Source organism: Pelmatolapia mariae, linkage group LG6, assembly GCF_036321145.2.
Source record: "Pelmatolapia mariae isolate MD_Pm_ZW linkage group LG6, Pm_UMD_F_2, whole genome shotgun sequence".
NCBI classification, from domain to species: domain Eukaryota; kingdom Metazoa; phylum Chordata; class Actinopteri; order Cichliformes; family Cichlidae; genus Pelmatolapia; species Pelmatolapia mariae.
This window is the reverse complement of record NC_086232.1, coordinates 5671469-5691894: the sequence shown is the minus strand read 5'-3', so window position 1 is coordinate 5691894 and position 20426 is coordinate 5671469. Positions and strand designations below refer to the sequence as shown.

The 20426-nt window shown below is 39.9% G+C and overlaps 1 protein-coding gene across 1 annotated transcript; it reads right to left on the bottom strand.

The window, feature by feature from the left end:
• Positions 1-2925: 2925 nt before the first annotated feature.
• ifngr1 (interferon gamma receptor 1) lies at positions 2926-13172 on the bottom strand. Its single transcript, XM_063475082.1, has 7 exons — positions 13109-13172; positions 8126-8237; positions 7688-7872; positions 7463-7605; positions 6215-6401; positions 3402-3535; positions 2926-3294 (listed from the first exon to the last, which is right to left on the bottom strand). The coding sequence occupies exons 1-7, from the start codon at positions 13170-13172 to the stop codon at positions 2926-2928; spliced, it is 1194 nt and encodes a 397-aa protein (XP_063331152.1).
• Positions 13173-20426: the final 7254 nt, after the last annotated feature.

Here is a 20426-nt window from a genome sequence, read left to right as displayed (position 1 = left end):
TTCTATTGATTCTTTTTCTATAGGACCAGTGGATTTCTTATATATGCAGCTGAGCTGTACTACTCTGGCATCCAGATTTAATTGACTTCAACAGGATTAGAGCAGATCATGTATCATGCTGTCTTTATACATAAAGGCGACTGAATAATCAGTTACAATTTACATGTTCCCTGTTACACTGATAGTGAACATCACGGCAGCACTTCAACATAGTACGTTACTGTAAACATCACCACTGAACTGCAAACCAGTTTAACCTGCTCTGAACTACCGCATTACTTTTACATGGGTTCATCTGCTGATCTGCAGATAAGCTTTTTAGGCCTGCCACTGTCACATTGTTTTTAGTCACTTGTTCAGTTTTCTCAAAAGGAGCATTTTTTTTTTCCAAGAAAACATCATGCTGAAACATGGCAAGTTATTGGCTAATTGCTCTTAGGGAATAGTGTTGCCTCGATCCAAAATAAATGAGTCTGAAGAATTTTAAACATATAAAGAAATGATTGCTTGCTGTTCAAGACATTTTTGCTTCAGTTTGGATTAGTAGTTCTTTTCTTTTTTTTAATTAGTCTATTAATTAGCAGGATTATGTGTTTTCTACAGTCTTTGATTGTACCCTACAATTTATGGATGTAACTTAGTCATTTAATCTTAGCAAGTTAGTGAGCAAGTAAGAACCTTGTTCTTTTTATCCAAATATATGACTTGAGGTAAAATAAAACATGACAGCAACCAAAAGCCTAATACTGATGTATCTCTACATGTTACCTTTAACACCAGTATTTCTTACTTTTGTGGGTTGGATCATAATCGAAGTAGTTATCTTGGCAAGTTTCAATGTGATATTATATAAACTTAAAAAAAAAATAAAAATAATGCTTCACAAAAACTAACAAATACAAAAACACATTTACTGGCCATTTCAAATGTCCACTTCAACAGCAATTCACTCAATTTATTAATAAAAAGCATGGCAACTGTTGACGATAGCATTTACACTAAAATATGAGCAAAATGAAAAAAGCACTGTATTTTGGAAGATTAATAGTTATATTAGAAAATTCTTTCCTTCTTTTCACCTGTAATGCGTCCCCTTACATTTGATTTGTATTGGAACACTTCAAGTCACACCCAGCCATAAACAGTCGTCACTGCTAGCGATAAAATCATAAAAGTTCTGAATAAATGATCAAAACAAGACAGAAGCAATTTTCCGGGTTCCTGCCGATTTTAACGTGCCGTCTTATCCCCACAGGATAAAATGTGTTTACATTCCTTCTTGTTATGCAATAAAGAAGCGCGTGCTGAGGAGAGAGCAGGCCTAAATGTTTCAGTCCGAGGAAAAACTCATGTTTGATACGTTTTCATGTTATTAGTGATGCTGGAGGCAAACATTCTTGGTCAATGCACATAAAAAACTTAAAAAATCATTCCAGTGTCTGACCTTTAAAGAGAATGTGACCATATAAGCTGTACAAAAATACCTTTAATACAACAATATTTTACACTTCCCACATCATAGAAAAAAACAAAACATCAACCCTGAAGTAAACAACAAACCTGCGTGCTTATGAGGCAAGCAGAAGAAAGGCACTAACCCATGGCCTACAGAGCAGGTTTTGCCGGCTGCAGTTTTTCCAAATAACAGGCTGCATAGGTGTGGCACCGTCAGCAGCATTGAAAGGTAGTTGTGACACCTGCAGTTCTGCTGTCAGGAGTGGAAAATCCCTGGTTTATCTCTGACTATTCATGCAAAACCCTTACAATGGCTCTAAGGCATTTTTAAGAGTGTTTAAGGGTCATTACAACAAAAAGACAGAAAAACAATCATGTTTATTTACCGTTATAGATAGTTGGATTTTATTTGAGCCATTTGGACTCGTGATAGACTTTCCCCCAGGGTGAGTCTCAGACAGGCTCCATTGTCTTAGATATAAAGTTAAGAGAACAGATGGACGGACTCTCCTGTCCCAAATGTTTTACACACACCGTCGGCTGGTATAGGCTCCAGCCACGCTATGACACTGCTTTGATAAGCCCCAACACAAATTTAGAAAATGAATGGGAGCAATTGTTGTACAGCACAATACAAAAAGATGCAAATACATTCTATTTGTTTAGATTAGATAATATGGTTGCCCCTGACAATCAGTAGATATTTGCACCTTTCACTGCAACTGCTTTCAATAGATCAAAGTAGTAGTTAATATTCCAACAACCTGCTTTGGATTAATCTACATCAGTCAGTCACCTCACTACACTGAAAAAAGTCCAAACTGATCACTTCTCTGCAGCATGTAGTGAAAAAAGCACAATGCAGAGAAGCTCCACTCCACAGTGAAAGGAAACACTGTCACATAGCACTGCTGAGCCCGAAACAATAATAGGCAGGTGATTTTAATATTGTGCCAGATCAGTTTATATATAGACATATATCTTAAGCAGAGATTAAAAGACGGTATATAAAAGTTATCTATTATCCTTGTATCTGATGCAATTAAAAAAAACCATTTGTGCGTGTGTGATTTGGGGAAACGATTCCTCCTGAAGCAATCTTCTCTTTGAGCTTGAGTTCCTTGAGCTTAAAATCTAACTGCGATTGTCACTGTGCTTTGAGATGCCCTTCTTCAATACAGGTGTGCACTACTGCATCTGATGCAGGGGCAGAAACCAGTAGAGATCCAGCTAGCTGCCTCTGTAATCAGACAGAAAACAGCTGGAAGACGAAGATGTCCAGCTTGCTTCCCTGAGACAACCAAGTCTGTCAGTGCAGTGTTAACCGCTGGCCGAATATGCTCAAAGGGCACAAATATAGTGAAGGTTTCATATTGTTATAAACTCACATTCCAAAGGTGAGTTTAGATTGTTAACCTTTGATGACCTGAGTTTAAACAAAAAAACAACTTCAGTCCTCTGAGTCATGACTTAATTCCCAGTGTAACCTGTGACCATGTCTCCATCACCCATGTCCATCATCACATGTGGGCAGTCATAAGCAGACCTTTCCTCAATTGAAACACACTCCGTCTTTACCGAGTCATCTCCAGAGTCATCATCCGTCCCGCTTCTGTCAGAATCGCTGCTGTCCAAATGCGGCCTCTCTGCGTAGCAGGAGTTGCTAGGGTTGTAGTCAGAGCCAGCACTGCTGTTGTCTGCAGACTGACCGGTGTCCTTGAGAAGAACAGTTTCCTCAGGGTCGTTCTGACAGCTGTCTAAGCTTTCGACAGAGATTCGACTAATTTGTGGTCTGGTTGGGTTGGGTGGATGCTTGTTCTGATTCCCTGCACTGTCCTTCTGCAAGGTACAGGAACAGAAAAAGCATTTGGCACAAGGTTAAAAAACCAGCTAAAGCAACATCATGTCCTACTTATTTTATTTTAGTTTTTTATTTGACACCTTACCAGAGATGAAGGTAGAGTATCTGAGGGGTTAAATGTCCACGCCTTTAGCTTACAGATGCAAGCTGTTACCACAATGAGAACAAATAAAAGCAAGGATGACAGCACAGCTGCGAGTATCACCTCACTGAAACCTGCTAAAAAAACAAAACATACAAAAGGTTAATTAAGGCACAAAGTAAAACTCGGCCTCAATGTCAGCAGATCAGAGGAACCAAACTAAACAAAAACGACATCAGTTGGTTCTGATTTACAAATCCAACCCACAAACTCACACAGGGCTGCATTTTCTAAACATCTTCAGCCTGCAGTTACTATACAGTGGCTTGCAAAAGTATTCGGCCCCCTTGAACTTTTCCACATTTTGTCACATTACAGCCACAAACATAAATCAATTTTATTGGAATTCCACGTGAAAGACCAATACAAAGTGGTGTACACGTGAGAAGTGGAACGAAAATCATACATGATTCCAAACATTTTTTACAAATAAATAACTGAAAAGTGGGGTGTGCATAATTATTCAGCCCCCTGAGCTAATACTTTGTAGAACCACCTTTTGCTGCAATTACAGCTGCCAGTCTTTTAGGGTATGTCTCTACCAGCTTTGCACATCTAGAGACTGAAATCCTTGCCCATTCTTCTTTGCAAAACAGCTCCAGCTCAGTCAGATTAGATGGACAGCATTTGTGAGCAGCAGTTTTCAGATCTTGCCACAGATTCTCGATTGGATTTAGATCTGGACTTTGACTGGGCCATTCTAACACATGGATATGTTTTGTTTTAAACCACTCCATTGTTGCCCTGGCTTTATCTTCAGGGTCGTTGTGCTGCTGGAAGGTGAACCTCCGCCCCAGTCTCAAGTCTTTTGCAGACTCCAAGAGGTTTTCTTCTAAGATTGCTCTGTATTTGGCTCACATTCATCTTCCCATCAACGCTGACCAGCTTCCCTGTCCCTGCTGAAGAGAAGCACCCCCAGAGCATGATGCTGCCACCACCATATTTGACAGTGGGGATGGTGTGTTCAGAGTGATGTGCAGTGTTAGTTTTCCGCCACACATAGCGTTTTGCATTCTGGCCAAAAAGTTCCATTTTGGTCTCATCTGACCAGAGCACCTTCTTCCACATGTTTGCTGTGTCCCCCACATGGCTTGTGGCAAACTGAAAACGGGACTTCTTATAGTTTTCTGTTAACAATGGCTTTCTTCTTGCCACTCTTCCATAAAGGCCAACTTTGTGCAGTGCACGACTAATAGTTGTCCTATGGACAGATTCCCCCACCTGAGCTGTAGATCTCTGCAGCTCGTCCAGAGTCACCATGGGCCTCTTGGCTGCATTTCTGATCAGCGCTCTCCTTGTTCGGCCTGTGAGTTTAGGTGGACGGCCTTGTCTTGGTAGGTTTACAGTTGTGCCATACTCCTTCCATTTCTGAATGATTGCTTGAACAGTGCTCCGTGGGATGTTCAAGGCTTGGGAAATCTTTTTGTAGCCTAAGCCGGCTTTAAATTTCTCAATAACTTTATCTTTGACCTGTCTGCGGTCTAAATCCAATCGAGAATCTGTGGCAAGATCTGAAAACTGCTGTTCACAAACGCTGTCCATCTAATCTGACTGAGCTGGAGCTGTTTAGCGAAGAAGAATGGGAAAGGATTTCAGTCTCTAGATGTGCAAAGCTGGTAGAGACATACCCTAAAAGACTGGCAGCTGTAATTGCAGCAAAAGGTGGTTCTACAAAGTATTGACTCAGGGGGCTGAATAATTACGCACACCCCACTTTGCAGTTATTTATTTGTAAAAAATGTTTGGAATCATGTATGATTTTCGTTCCACTTCTCACGTGTACACCACTTTGTATTGGTCTTTCACGTGGAATTCCAATAAAATTGATTCATGTTTGTGGCTGTAATGTGACAAAATGTGGAAAAGTTCAAGGGGGCCGAATACTTTTGCAAGCCACTGTAGATCTACCACCCCCAGTGAGATGCTTGCTGTGCGATCACATGCAACAGATGCTCAGGACATGTGCTCACAAGTTAGAGACGTGTTCTGCCAGGACATTCTGCACCCCTAACTCTAGTACTGAGCAGATATTTATTTTCAAGCTTCTATGTTGATTTTTGTGGTGTTTACATAAAAAAAAGAGTCTGTTCTGAATGCCCTCCCATCAAGTTAATCAGGCCATAAAACATGGCCTTATGATGACTGAACGCAGAGCATTTAACGCATTTAACATGTAGTCACGCTAGCAAATTCTGACCATTTTTTCATACCAGTATAGCACCAAAAACAAAAAACAAGCCCCAGATCCCAACAATGTTACATTAAAGTTTGACCAGTTAAAACGTGAACCAAAATATGCCAACCATGCACATGTTCTCTTTATGCAAGTCTGTGTTTGATGCCCTTAAATATATTCTTAAGTATAATATTCCCCAAAATTTAGATGTCTAGGTCTGCTTCATGAAAACTTTGTGGTAAACAGCGAAATTCTTTTGCAGTAAACCCTGTTAGGCGTCACCATAATAATATAGTTTACATATGTCAGTGTTTCAGTGTTTGTATCCCAACAATCTGGATATTGTATGAGATGCAAATCACTAAGGGTACAAAAATAATTCATGAATAGCTGGACCTTTAGTCACATTGCAATAATAGAATGAATGAGTTCCCACCCAGATTTTGCATGAGGCCTGTGCAAATACTGAACTACTTCCTGTTGACAGATGTGTCTGTGCCTTTAGTTTCTCAACTTTGTTGATCCTAAAACCACTAGTCTGTCACACCTCCAATAAAAAAAATAAAATAAAAACACTTACGTTGGGGAGGTGGTACTGTAGAGGCCCGGATCGTGCATTTCTCTGTCTCTTTGAACTTCACCTGCTGAGCACCGATCCTGACAAGCAACGTTCCACTCACATTGACGCACTTCTTCACACCCTCTTTGAATGACACATTATTACATTGGCAGATTTTTTCATCTGTGCATGACGCTGGAAAGGCTCCCTGAAAGTCACAGAGGAATTTATTAATGTCTTGATTATTCAAGTTAATTACCAGAAATAATGCAGATTATGGTGTTTGTGACACACAAAGCATGGGTGTGTTATTACCAACAGATGGACTGCTCCCACAAGTGTTTACGAAAATCATGTCTGCCTCCAGGTATTAAATAAGTACTATATAATATACAACATATTTATGCTTGATTTTCTTCCAGGAGGCAGTTAATATTGTCACTTATCAATTTTTCACATGTAGTTTATAACCAGCAAACTTTTGTCTGCAATAGAAACTTATACATAACTGCTTCCCAGAGCACAAGGATGTGAATTTGATCAAAATCTTTTCAAGAGTCATTTTGGTCAGGAATAAGAAAAAAAACCCCATCTGTATAGACCCAGAGAAACATTTGAGCCTTATCATGAAGGTGACATTGGTCCATTACATAGAAAATAGCCTGCATTCATCACACATTTATCAAATGATTGAACTAAAAGATAGAAAAAATAATAATACATTGTCTGGAACTGTTCTCAAGCAGAACAGCATAAGTGATATTTGGAGTAGAGTGGAGGGGCATGGAGAAAACCGGGCAAACTGGAAAGCAGCAAGAGCTGCCAAAGAAGCCACAAATGGGAAAACACGCTTCCCACACACACACCTTAAACAGAAGATCATCGATCACAGTACCAAATGTAAGATGTGGCCACAAGCTCCCCTTCCTGAGTTATAACATGGCATAATGGGAAAAAAAAAAAAAAAAAAAAAATCACACTAAAGATGACCTTTCACCTTTTAGATATAAATGTCAGCACTGGATTGAACATGGGAATTCTGCATTCTGTTATAGCCAATAAACAAGTTGAAACACATGAACCTGTCTCTTAAAAGGTGGCATGCAGCTTCCATGTTTATTAATGTGTCGATTCATTTCCTTACTCATAAAGAATATGCAAGGCTTAAAATGAAATCCCTGCATCTTATAATTATCATCACTGTTTCATTTGTCAAAAAACACAAAAACACACAACAATTTTCAGCAGTATATGCCAGCCACCCCTTACCTGTTCATTTTTAACTGTAAAGCCGATTTTGTATTCATCCGTGACCTTCTGTGCCAAGTTGTAGAACTTGAGGGGATTCTGGAAACTTACTGTGGGCATCTGCTCCTTCGCTTCTATTTCTACAGGAGGGAACTCTAAAGAACCTAAGAAGAAGAGAAGAGATATTTAAGTTCAATCTCCATCGCTTTCACTTAAATCATGCTCTACAAATGCAGCATTGCTTACATTTTGTGTTGACTGTCTTAAGACTGTCAAAGGAGAAAGTCTTTGATTTCTCAGCTTCAGACTTGATGCCTCCCTGTACAGCTGCTATACTGACATACATGAAGCTGAGATATCTCTCTTCTCCAGATTTCCAGATACAGTTGCTCAGGTCATACTCGTGATCTTTGTTTTCAAATGTACAATTCCTAAATAAAAAACAAAAGAAAAAGACAGATTAATCCCATGAATAATACTTTAAATATAGTGGAGAAAAGTGCAAGTTACTCGAAAATATAAATATATTTATAAATTTATAAAGTCTTTCCAGAGTCTAATGCTGACAAACTGGACCGCACAAAGCAACAGAACAAGCACAGCAGTGCATTTAGGCACCTTTATCACACAAAGTAAAATCCAAATAAATTTGAACATAATGTTTTATAAAAGCTCTTTTCTTACCATGGATGAAGGGTTCCTTTAAAGATCGTTTGTGGTTCTTTGGTTCTGTAATCCCAGCGGACAGAGACCTTTAGATTTTGGCAGCTCACTCTAACATTTGATGGAGGTGAAACTGCAAATAAGAAAAAGAGGAAAGAGCCATTTATTTCATATATCCCGTTCAGAGCATTTCCCACCAGAAGTCAGATTTATTTTTCTTTGGGAACTTTTCAGAAATTCAAAGAAATGAAGGAGAGAAATATTCAGATTACCATCATTACTATAAATGGGGTGGACATAATAATAGAAACACGTGACTGCATCAGTGGCCCTCACACTGATTACATGGTTGAATCATGTAATCAAGACTTATTGTAGGGTTGCTTGGTTACACCCTCAGAGCTGAGGGGACATAAGAAAAAAAAACCCAACCTGCCACCTAGAATGTTTTTTTGTTTTGTTTGGGAAATTCTTCTGGGAAATTTGCGCACAGGAACTGAAGTTTCATCATATCCACACCTCCGCTTGCTGCGTGTTGTTAGTGGGGTGGATGTTGTTAGTGGGGTGGATGTAGTTGGTTTTTTTTGTTAGTTTTATACCAAAGAAAACATTTGTTAAAATTTCAACTTTCATACGTGCTGTCAGAGCTGGATAAACACATTTATCATTGGAGCCAATCAGATCTGTACAGACACGAACAGTCTATGCAGTTACCGTGCCGCTGTTCCTGTGTCGGATTTCACAAGAGAGGGAGTGTTAACGCATACTTTCTCTCAAATGGCAAGTAAACGTACAATGGCAGGTATAGCTGTTGTTTTTCTGGTTTCTCTCCAGCACTTCACATTGTTACTCAGTATCTGTCTCACCTGTTTTGAGTCTTAAAGGGCGTTTAAGCAAAACATTTAAGCAAAACAAGGATCCAAAGGTAATTGTCAAAAACGTTTGGTCTGGTAGTGTGGGTGGAAAAGGTACATTTACAGCCTTTACTGATCCATGCAAAATGAAAACCAAACTCGGAAAGCAAAGATAACTTTAAAGCAGAAATAGTGAAAGTTAATTACACCAGGAACATGATGCTGTCCATAACCACCGACCAAAACAATGACACTGTGTGGACCACAGAAAGTAGGCACTACAGAAATTTTCACATTTATTTTTTTGTGGGCTTTCTAGTTATATTCAAGAAAAGATCATCTCTATGCATTTTTATACAAATTTCACACAACAGTAATTTAGATAGATAAACAGCACTACAGTCCAGAGGAAAATATACACTGCAGAAAGTGTTTAGTGACTGAAGAACTACATCGAGTATCAAACACTTCCATGATGAATAAAGTATAATCAATCAATCAATCAATCAATCAATCACATCAGGTTCCAACCAAAATGTATAAACTGCTAAATCTTTAGAAGACCAGCTTATTGTGTTTAGTGCTGGCATTATCAACTTATCAGTCTTTGAACTTTTTGCAAAATCATATAATCTTTGTTGAAAAATATCACGAGTGTGTGCTTCACAGGACAACAGCTCAGGTTCAAGTTTCTTGACTCCATCTGCAGTAGATGAGTCTTCCATCTTCAAATGCTCATTTTCAAAACAGCCACAGACAACAATCAAAGGTGTCAGGTGCCTTAAAAAAGAATAAATACACACACGGCTGCAGAGTTTGCATCAAAGTTAAGTGTGCAGTTGACCTTCAGTTAACTTGACCTGTTGTGTATATTTTCTAAATTTAACGGCATCTTTTGTCTTGAATATGTTTACCTGAACATACAACTCATCACACCATTCACAAAGTCATCACGGACTGTGCTGCAGCTGATCTCTTTCTCCTAGAGTCAGCTAACAACAGAGTCATCTGCATACTTTTAACATGATCCTGTTGCCGTACCTGCTGTGACACATAGCTATGTACAGGATAAATAATAGCAATAGCACTCATCCCTGTGGGGAACCAGTTGAAGAGTAAACTTGATTGAAACGAATTCTATTAATCTGGACTCTGATTCCTGTTAGTTAAAAAGTCAAGAATCCAGGCCTTAGATTGTTATTCTAAATGTCTAAATGTTCTGAGAGACTTCTGAGGTGAAACTGTGTAGAAGGCTAAAGAACAATCCAAAAGTAATAGAGCTTTACTATTTCTCTCCAAGGATTGAACTGTTAGTTAGATCATAGTTACATAGTTACTCTTCTACTCACTGAAGAGCAACAGGGTTTCCATTTTTCTTTCTTGTACACCAGTTTTTATGTTCTTGTTGGCGGTTGTCTTATTTCCTATTAAAAGTAGTAGAACTCTGTCGTGCTATTATGGGAAATTACTGTACGTCTAGGAATATGAGTTGTTACAGCCAAAGTTAAATGAATGAATCATTCCAAAAGGGCAAGAATTAACCTGCCACTTCCGATCCCATTAGATGTTATTTCATAATCCTGCACAGAGTTCATGTGTATGACGGATGGTGGAAACATGAAACGGTCCCGTGTTTAAGAAAGTTGAACGACTATAGAAATGATCATATGAGTTTGAAAGATTTTGTCTGCTGTCTAATGCTTGATTCATACTTCTGCCCTAAAGTGTAGCTGTAAACCTTACATCTAAACCTTTTAAAAGCTAAAAAACAACACAAACAAACATATATTCTGATGCCATAGGGTCAAAGGGTTAGGGGGTATTTTTTGCAGTCATCATTAATGATGACTTGGCCCAACACAAGGTTAAATCAAAGAATTTCCCACATTACCGTTTGTCATTTCAGGTGATATTTGAGACCTCTTTGAAAAAGAAAAACAATAAAGTAATGTTGATGTGAACACACTGACAGTTAATGACTGCAGTTCATGGCCAAACAATCTCATCTCAAATGTGTAGGATGTGGTGGAGGTCAGATTGTTTGTGTAGGCCTGTCAACTTTCAGAGAAAACACTTTTCTTTATGGACCTGGGTTGGTCAATAAATAATTATAATGTTTGAAATTCCAATGAACGCCACCAAACCAACCACATAAAAACATACACGTATTTGATTTGATGAATTAAAGTTTGAGGACAAGGACATCAAAGCAGTGTCATCAACTGACTTGTTCAGTTCTGTGAAATACGCACTGTAGCTGGTACCGTCCTTTATCAGTTAAGACAGAGCAGGTTTATCAAGACCTCACCCTCTTTCACAGTACAGTTTGCAAACACTCACAGTGCCCATAGTTGACCTTTGTTTTATAAGGGAAGTTTAGTGTTGCAGTTGTTCACATGAACTCTATACTCCACGGCACAAAATGATCTGGAAAATTAGCTGATATGTGGTTCAGCAGTGAAGAATGTCAGTGCGCCACAGCAGGACCGGTTAGCTGTGTTCCTATAAATAGAATGACAAAGCATCTAAGAGGGAAATGAGAACTTAAGCAAAAGGTTTTCCACTAAATGAAACTGTTCTTAAAAGTTTCTGTGAAAAGATTTTAAGCTAGCAGGGACAGAGCTACCTGATTACTAATTAAACTGATTGTAAAATGGCCACAATTATATGAACATCACCTCAGACACAGCCCTCAGCAGCAGCCTGGACCTTGATCACATTTATAACTTTTATATTTCCGTAGCATCACAAAGTCTAAAAACACATAACATTCCTACACACACCCACACCCACACCCATCTTTTCCTTAAATCATTAACAAATCGCTATCAACTTAGCTTCTGCTATCAAAATTAGATGAGTTCCCAGAAACAGTGATTTGAAATAATAATAACAACATCTCACGGACACTGTACTGTCTATAGATAATGGCTGGAGCAGTCTTCCAGAGAAAGGGTGTGTGGCAACAACAACAACAAAAAAAGACCTCCAGTTTGAACAGCATTGCTTGCTCAAGCAAACCCATCCTAACAGCAGATGCTTGAAGGAAATGGAAATCTTTAAGAACTTAAAATGTCAGCAAGACATCTACAGGTAGCTCTGTAACTGTTAGAGTAATAGTACACGCAGAAAAAAGGGGCATGAATCCAACCTTCACTAGAAAAATTTGCTATTCAAAAAGAACTCTGAGGAAAACTACAGCTTTCCAGCAACCATACAGGAAAAGACCAGGTGTATTGACAGAATGTGCTATGGACAGACGAGTCAAAGGTAGGGCTGTAAATGTTCTGTTTTAGGAACAGGACAGCTTGCAGTCATTCCCTTAACCATAAATACATCATGTCAGAAAGTGTTTGAGGATAATGAGAGATCACCTGTCAAATAGATGAAGTTTAACCAGATGAGGTGCTCTCAAAAACAGCACAGAATTCCCATTTTAATTTCCCAACAACAACAAAAAAATACATTCAGGGTTATGGAATGGCCTGGTCAACACAAGTCCCACTGTTGGGGAAATTTGGAAAGGACAACACACGTAAGAAAACCCTCAAACATCTTAGAAATCAAGGGGGAGAGGTCCAAAACTCCAACAGGTGACATTAAAGACCAGTGTAACATTTTGTTCAGTTAAATTGAATTAATTTAATAAAAGATTTTCCTTTAGATTTTTGGTCAAATGTCTCACCTCAAAGAGATTCAAAGAGGATAAAGTGTTTGATTATCCAAATGTATTAGAAAAGTGACAGCACACTGCATAAACACATTTTACCTATGCTTTTAGCATGCCGATTTCATTAACCTTAACACACGTCTTTTGGGTGTTGTAATAACTTTTAAGTCATGGTCTTTACATATTTGTAGCAGTTTGATTGTTACTTTTATCACCATATTTTTGTCACGTGCAACAATGTCCACTTTTTTCCTGTTTTTTCTCCTTTTGTGCTCAGCTTGTTAGACACATGCCAGGAACTTTAAATTTCATGGTGACATAAATAAAACTTTATTAAGTGAACGTATGATTAATGATTGCCCTTAAAACAGCGCAAAACAGATCAACTTTGTACGTACTCTTCGGTGTATAAACTTGTCAATTTTAATGAACCCAAAGTTTGAAAAAACAGTGATTCTAAGATAAGTACTTACTACATACCACTCACAGCAGAAACCCCGCTGATCAGAAGGAGCAGAACAGTCAACTCGTTGCTCAGAGACATTGTTCCGACCTCGAGGCTGTGATAGCGACTATTTAAATTAAACTTCCTCTTCAGAGCCCAGGAGGCATATAAAACGAATAAAACGTCAACTTGCTCTCATCGAGAAAGCAGACTTGTCACAACAACACGTGTAATTTCTCATCTGCGAGTTTATAAAAATTATTTTATATTTCACCACAAATCTGCCGATATCAACGGACTCACATCATTAACAACTCCTACTCCGGCATGTGTCTAAGCGCATACAACCGACCAAATTTACCTGGAAAACACCTAGGCGACGTCAACGGAAGACGCACTTGTATTTTCAAAACAAAAGCTTTAGACAGCGCACACATTTTCTCGATCACTTTGGTGCAATTCTCACATCTGGAACGTCATTGCTCGCTACTCATGACGCGCTTTTCTCAAAACAGTTTTCATAACACAGGTATTTTTCACAACATAGACTCACCCTTTTCACATCAGCTCTCCGATCAATGAATGAAAACATTTTAACACCAACAACATTTTAAGACTTGGACAACATTTTTTTTTCAAAAATAGAATGTCTGCCTATTGTGGAGAAAAAAAAGTTAAGAAAAAAGTTCAGACATAGAAGTGAAATGTAATGGATTTATTTGAAACTTTAGAGAATTTCTGAAATCAAAAAAGCAAATGTGCATGTGTCAAAAACAGACAAAAAGTCTATAGAAGTATATGCAGCTCGTTGATGCAAAATATCGAATCAGACAATTACATGTGAGCAACACAAAGCGGACTGAGAAAGACACGGATGTTGTGTGCATGAAAAAAACGAGAAAGGGTTAATATAGGTGGGGAAAATGTATTTCTGATTTGAGAATTGCACCATAATGATTGAATATCTATCTATCTATCTATCTATCTATCTATCTATCTATCTACACAGATGTTTGTGTGTGTGTGTGTGTGTGTGTACAAACATTATGCACTTTATGTGCATAATATTAAGTATATATAGATTATTATTATTAAATATAGGTAATATACATTAATTGCTTTAGAGATTAAAAAAAAATAAAAGACTGGTGAGCAGTCCAGGTGTAGTGTTCCTGCATTTTTTAACTTAAGATAAACAATCCTCAAAGCAATCCTTAAGAGCCTCCTCGCTCTCCTCCAACCATCTCTGCACTGTGCGGGTGGCTGGTGGCTCGATGCGCACTAAGTGGCTCATACACAGGGACAAGGTGCACCAGGTTGTGGTCAGATCTGCCCAGGGGAGGGAGAGGTGATGAACTGTATGCCCCTTCAGCATTGGCATACAGTAAGTCCAGTATTTTATTGTCTCTGGTTGGGCAGGTCACATACTGGGTGAAGGTGGGCAGTACAAGTACAAGGAAGTTTACAGTTTTTCTTGATTCATATATTCATTCCCCCAAGCCGTCAGACTCCTGAACACTCAGTGACAGTGGACTGACACACACACACACACACACACACACACACACGCATACCTTCATACGTGTCACTACCAAGCATCTCTCTCTCTCTCACACACACACACACACACACACACACACACACACACACACACACCTCTTCTGTCTAGTGTTGCACTGCCTTGTCTTGTTTTTTTTAGCAATATTTGGACATTACTTTACGTAGTCCTGTGTTTGTCTGTTATATGTCATATGTAGCACCAGGGTCTCGGAGGAATGTTGACTCTGTAATGTACCACTGTACATGGTTGAAATGACAATAAAAGCAACTTGACTTGACTTGACATGCACTCATCGACCACTTTAGTAGGTAAATTACAGTTTTTACTGAATGCTTAAACCCTAAATGTGATTTCCATAGCACAATTTCTAAAACTATTAATACTTATAGCAAAACCACTCACTGAGTTTGCAAAACTAAAAGCACAAACACTGCTTTGCACTCAGTTTGCCATTTTGTAACACACACTTTGCAAAACTGTAGGCACAATTCACTGCACAACACTCTTTTTGCAGAACTTTAAACACAACTCACTGCTTACACTCAATTACCAAATTTCCAACACACTCCTAGCAAAATTATACACATGTATGGCTATCATTAACACTATTTTGCCAACTGTCTGGCACACTTTCACATGTGAAAACTGTTTTAGATAATTAGTCCACTTTGCAATCAGCCTAAGCACTATAAACAGGCCACAGGTAAGCTGTCTATGTGGAGTACAATGGAAGGAGCAGCAAGAGTGAGAAGAGTGAGAATCAGAGGAGGCCGAGGGAGAGGACGTGGAGGTGAAGAAGTTGGAGGAAGAGGACGTGGAGGTGAAGAAGTTGGAGGGAGAGGACGTGGAGGAGCAAGAAGAGGACGAGGAGGGGAAAGAGGAAGGGTAAGAAGAGTAAGAAACAGAATAACTGATGACATCAGAGCTACAATAGTGGACCATGTCATCAACCATGGGATGACCCTGAGGGAAGCTGGCCAACGGGTTCAGCCTAAACTGAGCCGCTACACTGTGGCAGGCATCATTAGGACATTTTGAAATGAGAATCGGTAAGTACTTTGTAGCACTGCCATACTCTAATGAGAAACACAACAGTACCATACATGCAAAAGTACTGAAATTGTTACTTTACAGAATTGCTAGATGTCCAGATGTTGGGGGCAGAGGCAGAATGTTCACTCCAGAGCAAGAGACCCATATAGTGAATATGGTGATTGCCAATAGTGCAATAAGACTGCGCGAAATACAGCAGCGCATAATTGATAATGACACCATCTTTCAAAATGTACACAGTGCAAGCATTTCTGCACTGAGTCGTGTACTTGCGCGCCACAGAATAAGAATGAAGCAAATTTACAGAGTTCCTTTCGAGAGAAACACAGAACGTGTAAAGCAACTGCGATATGACTATGTGCAGGTAAGCTAGTGTCATTGGTTCTGAATTTGGAAGTGCATACTGTAGTGCTGTGCATGGGCCTGATGTGTTGCATTTGTTTTGTCTTGTCCAGAGAGTGATGGAACTAGAAGCAGATGCAATGGGACATGAGCTACTTTTTGTGGATGAGGCCGGTTTTAACCTCAGTAAAACCAGGAGACGTGGCAGGAACATTATTGGACACCGTGCCATCATCAATGTCCCAGGACAACGTGGTGGTAACATAACCATGTGTGCAGCTATAAGCCAAAATGGTGTTGTTCACCATCATGCAACCATAGGCCCATACAACACTGCACACATTATTGCATTCCTGGACACCTTGCATGACATGCTCACTGTTCAGAGACCAGAGCAGACCCGATATGTCATCATATGGGACAATGTTAGTTTCCATAGGGCTGCTTTGGTCCGCAACTGGTTTACAGACCACCCATCCTTCATGGCACTCAACCTCCCTCCATACTCTCCATTCTTAAATCCCATCGAGGAGTTCTTCTCTGCCTGGCGCTGGAAAGTGTACGACCGTCATCCTCATCAACAGGTAGCCCTTTTACAGGCAATGGAGGAGGCATGTGGAGATATTGACCAGGCATCATGTCAGGCCTGGATACGGCATTCAAGGAGATATTTTCCCCGGTGCCTTGGACTGGAGGATATCGCATGCGATGTGGACGAAATTTTGTGGCCGGACCCAGAAAGACGACATGATGTAGGCTGATTGTCTTTTTTTTCATTTTTTTGTGAAATTCCTATTTTGTGTTCTGACTTTGTCTTGGTTTTGATTAGAGATGGACCGATCCGATATTAAGTATCGGTATCGGTCCGATACTGACCTAAATTACTGGATCGGATATCGGCGAGAAATTAAAAAATGTAATCCGATCCATTAAATATCAAAAAAGCACCTCACAAAACTTGCGACACGACGTAACTCGGCTTGTAACCGTAGCACGTCGAAGCAGTGTGCATCACATGATAGAGCGGCTGTGTTTATTTGTAGCCTCGCTAGCAATCCAGCATTTCATCTCCAAGGAAGTTATCCCAGAGAGAAGTAAAGCAAGTGTGTAAGTTCATCTCTGAATGTTTGTAAAGCGTACCTACGTTAAGCTTAACAACCGATATATGGAGCCTCTTCTCTCTCCCTCTCTTGCTGCTACTTCAATCGTGAAACTGCTTAATGATCAGCTGATCGGCTTTTCTGTCACGAGTCCGTCTCTCTTCTTTGTTTTTGGCCCACTTTGCACCAGAAAGAGGAAACCAGCGGCTGAACAACAGCAGCACGTTTAACCTTGATAAGCTGTTGTTAGAATTTATTTACAGTTTTTTCTGATTGCTTAAGCACATTTTTTGTAACTATTGGCTATTTTTGCAAAACTCTACACACAAATAAGAAAACCTGTCACCCAATTATCAAAACATTGTAGTTCTCTTGCAAAAGCGAACACAGCTAGATTAACTCTTCACACCTTCGTAAAAATGGTGTTTTCGTATCAAACAGTACACACAAGCCATCATCTACTAAGCACACAATGCGCCAACTGCACACTGATGGTATGAATACAAAACACATCTGGCTTTTGCTTTCTCTGTGTACAGATGTCAATTTGAGGTCACACTTTTGTCATAGTGTCATGTAAACATACAAGGATCCAAACTTCAAGTATTGGTGTTTATTCACACTCATCAAAACCAAGACAAAGTCAGAACACAAAATAGGAATTTCACAAAAAAGAGGAAAAAAAAAAGACAATCAGCCTACATCATGTCGTCTTTCTGGGTCCGGCCACAAAATTTCGTCCACATCGCATGCGATATCCTCCAGTCCAAGGAACCGGGGAAAATATCTCCTTGAATGCCGTATCCAGGCCTGACATGATGCCTGGTCAATATCTCCACATGCCTCCTCCATTGCCTGTAAAAGGGCTACCTGTTGATGAGGATGACGGTCGTACACTTTCCAGCGCCAGGCAGAGAAGAACTCCTCGATGGGATTTAAGAATGGAGAGTATGGAGGGAGGTTGAGTGCCATGAAGGATGGGTGGTCTGTAAACCAGTTGCGGACCAAAGCAGCCCTATGGAAACTAACATTGTCCCATATGATGACATATCAGGTCTGCTCTGGTCTCTGAACAGTGAGCATGTCATGCAAGGTGTCCAGGAATGCAATAATGTGTGCAGTGTTGTATGGGCCTATGGTTGCATGATGGTGAACAACACCATTTTGGCTTATAGCTGCACACATGGTTATGTTACCACCACGTTGTCCTGGGACATTGATGATGGCACGGTGTCCAATAATGTTCCTGCCACATCTCCTGGTTTTACTGAGGTTACAGTTTTTCTCGATTGCTTAAACACTATAACCAATCTTTTGAACTAAAATTTCAAAACCATAATGCTATTTTTCAAAAACCACACCCGTTTCCCTGAACTATAAACACTATTCCCCTGCTTTAACACATGAGTCAGATGTGGTGAACTGTTACTGCAAAACTCTACACACAAATCCCTACATTTTTCAGTGCTTACACCATGTGGCCATTTAGAAAGCACTTGCATTCAATAATGTTAACTTAAGTCAGCACAGCTTGAGCTCAATTAGCACACAATTAACCAAGTGGAAACACTACGAGTCAAAATTTATCACACATCAATCAGAAACTCATTCAGGTTTGAAACAATGGATTCAAAGAGATGCAAAGGAAGAGGTTGAGGAGGAAAAGGAGGTCTAGGACACCAAGGAGGAGGTGGAGGAACATAATTGGCCATTGGGCTATTGTAAATGTCCCTGGTCAGCGTGGAGGGAATGTCACTCTGTGCGCAGCCATCAGCCAACGAGGGGTACTCCACCGCCATGCCATTCTAGGATCCTATAACACTATGCTTCTCCTTGCTTTTCTTGATGGTCTAAGACAACATATGTTCCAGCTGGACTACAGTGAACCAGCACAGCCAGAGCAGCCTCACTATGCTGTTGTTTGGTGTAATGTCAGCTTCCATCACACTGCTCTGGTTCATGACTGGTTTACCAATAACCCAAGGTTTTCTAACATCTTTCTGCCTGCATACTCTCCCTTTCTAAACCCAATAGAGGAGTTATTTTCGGCGTGGCGGTAGAAAGTGTATGACAGAGAACCTTATGTCCGTGTTCACCTCCTCCGGGTCGTGGAAGAAGCCTGCCTATACATATCAGTAGATGCATGCCAGTGGTGGATCAGGCATGCAAGAGGATTTTACCCCCGCTGCCTGGCCAGGGCCAATATAGCCTGTGATGTGGATGAGATTCCCGGGCCTGACCCAGACCACAGACAGGATGCTGAGGTGGAATAATGTTTTTGATGTGTGTTGTACTGTATGGTACATGAATAAAAATGTGCCACTGTATGTACATTGGATCTTTTGTGTTCATGATGTGAAAAGGTTTTTGAGGGGAAGAACCACAAGCAACATAACTTGCCAGTTTTTGAAATATTGTTTTAAATTTATTGCACCAATGTGTAAGACTATGTTGTAGTGTGTGTGTTTTTGAGGCCTTGTGTGTGATGTCTGTGGGCAAAGTTTGTTTTTTCAGCAAGAGTGAATGGTTTTGAGTGTAGAGCTTAATTTTGACCTGAAAATACAGTGTTTGGGAAATTGGGTGAGACGTTATGGATTTGTGTTTACTGTTTTGAGAATACGAGTCATAGTTTCAAGAAAAGTGTTTAAGCAATTGAGAAAAACTGTAAAACCGGCTTCATCCACAAAAAGTAGCTCATGTCCCATTGCATCTGCTTCTAGTTCCATCACTCTCTGGACAAGACAAAACAAATGCAACACATCAGGCCCATGCACAGCACTACAGTATGCACTTCCAAATTCAGAACCAATGACACTAGCTTACCTGCACATAGTCATATCGCAGTTGCTTTACACGTTCTGTGTTTCTCTCGAAAGGAACTCTGTAAATTTGCTTCATTCTTATTCTGTGGCACGCAAGTACATGACAGAAATGCTTGCACTGTGTACATTTTGAAAGATGGTGTCATTATCAATTATGCGCTGCTGTATTTTGCGCAGTCTTATTGCATTATTGGCAATCACCATGTTCACTATATGGGTCTCTTGCTCTGGAGTGAACATTCTGCCTCTGCCCCCAACGTCTGGACGTCTAGCAATTCCGTAAAGTAACAATTTCAGTATTTTTGCATGTATGGTACTGTTGTGTTTCTCATTAGAGTATGGCAGTGCTACAAAGTACTTACCGATTCTCATTTCGAAATGTCCTAATGATGCCTGCCACAGTGTAGCGGCTCAGTTTAGGCTGAACCCGTTGGCCAGCTTCCCTCAGGGTCATCCCATGGTTGATGACATGGTC

Bases quoted from the DNA above. Each gene is read 5' to 3' on its own strand.
- ifngr1 (XM_063475082.1), bottom strand. From the start codon at position 13,172: ATGTCTCTGAGCAACGAGTTGACTGTTCTGCTCCTTCTGATCAGCGGG. The intron at 7,873-8,125 runs GTAAGAAAAGAG...TTTTTTATTTAG, and splicing joins AAAGGAACCCTTCATCCATG to GAATTGTACATTTGAAAACA. The intron at 7,606-7,687 runs GTAAGCAATGCT...TCTTCTTCTTAG, and splicing joins TAAGACAGTCAACACAAAAT to GTTCTTTAGAGTTCCCTCCT.